The sequence below is a fragment of the Daphnia pulex genome, chromosome 1 (assembly GCF_021134715.1).
Source record: "Daphnia pulex isolate KAP4 chromosome 1, ASM2113471v1".
In the NCBI taxonomy this organism is placed as follows: domain Eukaryota; kingdom Metazoa; phylum Arthropoda; class Branchiopoda; order Diplostraca; family Daphniidae; genus Daphnia; species Daphnia pulex.
The window spans coordinates 2,223,618-2,230,792 of record NC_060017.1 but is presented as its reverse complement, the minus strand read 5'-3'; the positions used below and the strand labels follow the sequence as shown (position 1 = coordinate 2,230,792).

Sequence of the window (7,175 nt, the reverse complement as noted above, 5' to 3'; positions counted from 1 at the left end):
AACGCGGGGTATTTTTTTCTGTGGGCGTTTAAAAAAATTATGCAATGCAAAGCCTGCGGGCAATGAGTGTGATGGGAGTAACTGTGATAGGAGACGGTATATAAGTGGAAGAGTTCTGCGTATTTTTGTTGTCTGAAGTCGCAAAAGTCGCGTGTGTTAACGTCTCATTGAATTGATAGAGCAGGATCAATTCTATAGAGCAGAAGTTTTCATATCAATCTTACCTTTGAGTTTCTCGCGATTCAAGCAGACTGATCGTAAGGCAACCCTAAATAAACAAAATTTTCAAAATGAAGGATATTACAGACGGAACGCCCATACCAAATTTCTACCGTTGTCGATCTATTTTCATCACTGGGGCGACTGGCTTCATGGGGAAAATTTTAATCGAAAAACTCGTTAGGTCTTGTCCGGAAATAGGATGTGTCTATCTTTTGATAAGGCCCACACCAACCAAGGATGTCCCATTACGTCTTCGGGAATTGACGAATTGCCAGGTAAATCCAAATTTGAATTGAATTGAATTGATACCGTATGCTATAAATCACCTTACAGTCCATTTATTGGAGAAAATCAAATGCAAATGTATGTGGAATAACACCGTTTTACATGCCCCCAGGTGTTTGACTGGTTAAGACAACATAGACCTGATGCACTCGAAAAGCTGATACCAGTAAGCGGCGATGTTTCGTTACCTAACCTTGGTATCGAAGCGTCAATATTACAAGAACTTGAAGAAAATGTCTCTGTCGTTTTCAATTCGGCAGCACGTGTCAAGTTCGACGACAACCTAAGAAGCGCCATCGACGCCAATGTCAAAGGTCCGAAAAGGGTGGCAATATTCTGCCAAAAGTTGAAGAATCTCAAGGTTGTATTATAATATGCTATAAAATATTCAGTCTTTCGATCTCGCACCAGTTGGGTGGGAACTGGGGATCCAATTCGTTCACACCCTATAACTTATTATACTTCTCGTTGTTTCTAATCACAGGCGTTTGTTCACGTTTCCACTGCTTTTAATAATTTGGATAAAGATGAATTAGCCGAAGAGATATTCCCCACGTCTGTAGATCCTGAAAACCTGATGAATTTCGTGGATTCAATCGATGACCAGATGTTGGCCAGCATCACTAAACAGTATGATTCGCTTTGTTACACTTGTTAAATTTATTTCAAATGGTCATTTTCATTTTCATTGATCCACCACGTTTGACGCAGGTTGGTCGGCAAATGCCCCAACGTCTACGCCTATAGCAAAGCTCTCGGTGAGCAGTTGCTTCGAAATCTATGTGAATGCGATGAACAGAGACTTCCCCTGGTAATCGTCAGACCTTCGATCGTCACGGCCGCTCTGTCGGAGCCCTTACCTGGTTGGATCGATAACTTGAATGGACCTAGTGGTAAATACGCCGTGTACTTTGGAAAATAACAATTAATAGTAATCGGAAGTAAATTTGTTTATACAGGAATGATTGTTGGAATAGCCAAAGGACTCGTGCGAACTGTAAGAGTCGATAAACGGCTCGTGGCCGATCTGATACCAGTTGACATTGCGATTAATCTGATGATTGCGTCTGCTTGGGATCGAGCGAGCTCTTACACGTAATACGAATGAGGGACTATGGGCTTTGCTGCAGAGTAGATAATTAATATGTTTTGTTTTCTTCGTAAAGGTTGGCGCAGATGATTCCAGTGTACCACTGCTCGTCTGGTTCTCTGAATCCCATCAGGTGGGAAGATTTTTCACGTTACGGAACACGTGCGGGCGAGAAGTTTCCGATGAAGACGGAAATCATGTGGTATCCCAGCGCTAGCCTCCGCACCAATGGTTTCGCCTTTAAATTCGAGGTTGCACTTTATCATTACCTACCGGCCTTCGTTGTAGACACGGTCGCAGTGCTGTGCTGGAAAAAACCTTTTCTGGTGAGTGCCCAGCCCACTCAAATGACGTTCACAGCCCTTTAACTCAAAAGTTTGCTGGGCTTTTTTGCAGACTCGGCTGTACAAGAAAGTGCACAAGGCCATGTCCTGTCTAGAATTTTACACAATGCGACAATGGCACTTTGTGAGCCGCAATCCCGACCTTCTTTTGGAAAAAATGTCCGCCGAAGATAGGAATACGTACAATTTCGACGTGCGGAAAATCAATTGGGAGTCTTACATGGAAAGCTATGTTTTGGGAGTTCGAAAGTATCTGCTTAAAGAAGACTCGAGCACTTTGGACTTGAGAAGAAGTAACTTAAAAATGTGAGGATATGTAGCCTACTCTCATTAATGCAACCAACTTCAACGTCTAAAAATTGAGGAAAATAACGAAAAACTATTGTTTATATTGTGACAGGATGAAACGACTCAGGACGCTGATTCGCTTAGTAATGATTGGACTAGTGGCGTTATTTTTTCATTATCTCCTAAAGGTTTCATCGCTTTCCTTTATTCATTCGCACGAAGAGCTAGCGGGCAACTATTCGTCTACAGTTGCAGATTTGGAAATCGGATGCAATGAAACTCTTACTGCTCTTACTCTGAAGTCTCACATTCTTCCTCAGAACTACATTTTAGATAAGTGTTTGTAACTTAATTTAATTATCAAATTTGACTTGATTGTTTCGATTTTAAACTATTTTAAGCTGTTCTTTAAAAGTGCAATTTTACGTGCCAAAAAATGTGCAAAGCCGACGAACTACAAGTGTGGATCACTATATCTGTAATCCAATAAATTAGAATACACGCTTCAATTGTTGACCGAAATTCTGTTGGCAAGTGAGCTTAACTTGACGACTGCACAATGACGTGGACCCGAGAAAAGAATATCCCATGTGAAATTATAAAGAAGGAATAATGTATTTCTACTGATCACTTATGTGGTGCAGAAATATAGAGAGGAGCGCCAGAATAAGTATTATGGACGCTCCGACGCTCTGGATAGTCGAAAGATGTACATGCGTATTCGAAAAGACAACGGACCCTATTATTTTAAGGTAACTCATATTCCTTACTGCACTGACTTTAGTGTTTGAAAGAAAAGAAAATTAAAGAACCAAAAAAAAAAAAACTTGTATAGTTCTAACAAAAATGCGATTCCGGGGAATTCGATGTAATATGCCTCGTTTGAACGCAACACTTCTTTCCCAGCCTTTACGTGCCGTTCCGATGTCCTTTCCCGTCAGCGAAACGGAAGCTTGTCGTGCCAACTGCCCAGCAGCAATGTATGAGATAATAAAAAGAACAAAAGAAAGAGCGAACAATAGAAACAAATTACCAGTGGTCCGTAATATATAGGGCACAAATCCAGAGCTACAAAACCGGGCAGACATTGCCGTAATTCGGGCGTTGGTCTGGCTCTCGCATTTTGCGTGGAACTTGTACATATATATATATATATAATATTATATACGTGATGACGAGCAGCAGCAGCATAGCCTACATTTTTTTACGAGGAGATCAAACAAATTCTGCCCGAGATGGGAATTCTTATTAGGGTACCTTTCTTACTATGGTTAAAATGATTTCATCATCAACAGTGCGCCAGCACGCGTCTGCAAGATGGTAATAATGTAACCGAAATCACTACGTTGTGAGTTTGACTTGAATCATCTAAAGCAGATTTTTTTACCTTAGCATCCATCAGTTAGATGGATCATTTAGATCATATTTGGTGAACAGCCAAGCGCCGCATCTTCGCTTACTTGAGCGACTCACTTTCTTGTTCCCCAAGGTGAAATATTATAGTGAAACTCATCTGTTGTCTGCAAGGTTGTCTGTAAACTCATTTGTTGCTGGGTGCGGGGCTGGGTGCTTATTATATAACATATCATTATATACACTGTCAAGTCGAGATAGCCACCATGATTTCATAACTTTCCGTAAGGAGAGGTTGTAACTGATATGATTTCAATGGTATATGCTACAAAATATGCCGGACTATACGCACGAGACTAAAAGAATAAAGTTCAAAGCAAAACTTTCGTCGGAACTTACGTCATCCGAATGGTATACGTAACGCGCTTCTTTAGTGCCGACAAAGTGCTTTTGTCTAAAACTTAAAAAATTAATTTTTGGGCTCTATGGAGAGTTCCTTGAATAAGAAAAACAAAACTCGGCCCTATAGAGGCCATTTTATTCGTAGATTCAGAAACTTGAATTTTTATTATTCTCAAGTTGTAGGGGCAGAACTTCAGCCGAATAATTGACGGATGCAATCAGCCACACTGAAAATTAAATTACAGTAACCATGTGATCTTTTTTTTTGGAAAATTTGTTTTTGTAATGTTCAGTTATTATCAATCAAAATTGCGTTCTTGTTGAAATATTGAAAATTGGCTCTGCTGCATGCTCTGTTGAGAAATGTATTCAGTTGTCCAGCACAATTTTGAATCGTTTTCTAATCTCTGCATGAAATTGAAGTGTATGCGTATCAGGATTACAAGTCTTAAAACAATCATCAATTTATCCATAGATCGACACAGCGAGGAATAATTTTCCGATTAGTCAATCTTGATGTATTTATATATCTGTGTATGTGTGTAGACATAATAGAATCTTTCCGTAAATGGAATGAGGACAGCACGGGATGGAACCATCTATAATGGCAATGAGGATATAACAAATAATAAACGGTATTTTTATACAGCATTAGTAATTATGTAAATAATTCATAATTGACGCAGCGTGAACGAGGGATGAACACGAAGGGAATAAAAAAATCCTTTTGCAGTGAATTATGACTTTTTATATGACATTTTTATGCTGGTGAATTTGGAGGTACGTAAATCGGACTTATACGTATCTCGCAGCCGAAGAATTGTCAATATACATATATTGAATATTTTGATGTATGTAAATGTTTAAGCCAAGAAAAAAATTTCAAACGGGAAAAAATAAATCTAAAATCATATTTTTTTAAAAAAGAAACGAAAGAAAAGAAGGAATGCAATAAAGCTGAAGTCGTCACAGATACGGACATTGCAACATGACACGTCGCTTCTAAATTTACTAAGTGTATAAGGCTGTTGAACTTGAATCTCCAATTCCGCTTTCCTTTTCCCATTTCATGTTGTTGACAATGCGCCTGCTGCACTGGCTGTGCACCGGTGTGTGACGTTGTGTTTGCCGTTCCGTTTAATGCAGGCATCCGCAATGCCGTGTCCGTGACAAATTTAGCTTCGTTCCCTACATTGTTTATTACTTTTATGTATTTGAAATATTTGTTTGAAGAGGGGCTGTACAACTTTTGACATCAATAAAACAAAGTATTATGTTGTTGTCTCAGTCATGGGGTGCCAACCGTATACGTCATCGCAGTCGGTCGATGAACTGTCGCGACTAGCTGATCTATGCAGCCTATCGGACGTTTTTTCTTGTATATTTATAAGTGCGAATGCGTCACAGCGGAAGCCGCTTAGGCTGCATCTCTCAAATAAATATTAGCAATTCCAAAAAAATCGCGGCTGGTAAAATGCGTCGGCGCGGGTATACGCGCGGAGTTTTACATCGGTTCGGCTCTATTGAGTCGGTCGGCTAAGTATGTGGAAGCAGCGCCAATAGTCGGATGACGCCAGTGACAGCAGCGAGATAATCACGCTCCAAATAACAAACCAGGGCTGACTGGAAAGACGCTCACGTCCATTGTCCCCATGTTGCATCGCCGCTGGATGTTCGCCTAGACAGCCAGCCCAAAAGAAAAGAATAAATTTAGACTTGTGATAGTATATATTTTTTCGCGGAATTTTATCAATGGTGACTGGTGAGGTTCTGGTGAGCTTCTGTACTGTTATGTTCTCCGAAGCCAAACTGGAATCGAGTGCGGCTTTTTGCATTGATCTCGACTAAGAAAAAAGTTCAATCAGCAAAGGGCAGGATGGCAGCATACATGAAGCCAACCTTCTGTAGATATTATAGCCGAGAGCTTCGATGTCGCAAGAAGAACTTTGTCGGGAGGTTACGTGACACGGGCCACGGGGGGCCAGCAGTTGGTTATTAAATCAATGACACAGATGGAAAAAAGGGGAGAAAAGAAAAGACAACATAAGAGAGGGGTGGGGGAGTAGAAAACGGATGGAAATCGCGGAAATGAAAATAAAAGGGACTAACAAAATTGGGAAAAGATATGAAAAAAAAGAGGCGGAGAGTAAAAGCAAAAAGTAAAAAGGGAAGAAAAAAAAATAGGGGGAACCATGCAATTACCAATCACGACGTGCAACGAGGCGCTGACAGGTGCCATATTTGAAGGCGAGCACAGATACTGGCCCGAATCCTCTGGAGATACGCTGGGGAGGGCGAGCGTCAGTCGCAGAGAATCATTTCCGATGCGTGCTAGAACGGTCGTGCGACCCAGGTCGTCCGTGACAGCCCCGACAATCCAGTTGCTCTCTCCATTTCCTACAGAGAAAAAAATTTCATTATTATTTTTTTTTTCGCCCGCCTTTTCTTTACACCCTCTTTTTTTACAGTTTTCCATTTAACAAAATTGTGATCATGTAAGAGCCAGTGAAGAAAATGACGCACGTTGACACGAGTCACACGACCAACGCAGTATAGGCTCCATAATTCTGCCAAGGGTTCTGTAATGGCGCTGCAATCATTGTGATCACGTAGACTGCAATTGCTCTAAAGTAAAAGTTTCTCCCTTGTCCAAGTTTATTTACAGTTGACTTTTAAAATATTTTTGCCGCAGATATGTGCTGTTATTATTTCTCTTATTGGTCTGGTTTTGATTTTGTAAACACATGATTATGACGGGGGATGAAATTTCGCCGCGTAATAAGTTCGAAGAAGACGACAACTTCCGCACCCAACCAGGATCAACGATGTAAAGCTGCTGGCTCACGGCAACACGAAATAATGAACTGCAAGGATTCAGCATGTCAAGCGCAAGAAGATAACAGGCGGGGAAACCAAATAGAGCTTTGGCCAAACAAGTTGGCCAGACAAAATATTTTCAGGATATTTAAATCTCTCGCTCTCTCTCTTTCCTTACATCCGCCAGGAAGAGAAAAAACCAAAGTATTATTATTAGGAAGAAAAGCCAAAGCGATCGATAATATAATCTGGCCGTCTTTTCCGTAATACAGAAACTTTTCCTTAATATAATACTACGTATCCTATTTCCTGGCACTCTTGGAACCGGAAAGTCTTTCGTAACCGTACATGGTTTTCGATGATTGATCAAGATT

At 40.5% G+C, this 7,175-nt stretch overlaps 2 protein-coding genes across 2 annotated transcripts in view; one reads left to right on the top strand and one right to left on the bottom strand.

Moving 5' to 3' along the window:
- Window positions 1-2,751, top strand: LOC124208109 (putative fatty acyl-CoA reductase CG5065). Its single transcript, XM_046605860.1, has 8 exons — window positions 1-497; window positions 620-868; window positions 992-1,137; window positions 1,219-1,400; window positions 1,467-1,602; window positions 1,674-1,923; window positions 1,994-2,247; window positions 2,342-2,751. The coding sequence occupies exons 1-8, from the start codon at window positions 291-293 to the stop codon at window positions 2,574-2,576; spliced, it is 1,659 nt and encodes a 552-aa protein (XP_046461816.1). The 5' UTR covers window positions 1-290; the 3' UTR covers window positions 2,577-2,751.
- A 1,693-nt stretch (window positions 2,752-4,444) lies between these two features.
- The window catches only part of LOC124208760 (neural cell adhesion molecule 2-like), a 29,592-nt gene continuing 26,861 nt past the window's right edge, over window positions 4,445-7,175 (bottom strand). Inside the window, exons 5-6 of the mRNA XM_046606662.1 lie at window positions 6,187-6,381; window positions 4,445-5,662 (exon numbers count right to left, since the gene is read on the bottom strand). Of these exons, the coding sequence (XP_046462618.1) occupies window positions 5,505-5,662; window positions 6,187-6,381 (353 nt within the window). The 3' untranslated portion in view covers window positions 4,445-5,504. The remainder of the gene's footprint in view (window positions 5,663-6,186; window positions 6,382-7,175) is intronic.

Bases quoted from the DNA above. Each gene is read 5' to 3' on its own strand.
- LOC124208109 (XM_046605860.1), top strand. From the start codon at position 291: ATGAAGGATATTACAGACGGAACGCCCATACCAAATTTCTACCGTTGT. The intron at 869-991 runs GTTGTATTATAA...TTCTAATCACAG, and splicing joins AAAAGTTGAAGAATCTCAAG to GCGTTTGTTCACGTTTCCAC. The intron at 2,248-2,341 runs GTGAGGATATGT...ATATTGTGACAG, and splicing joins AGAAGAAGTAACTTAAAAAT to GATGAAACGACTCAGGACGC.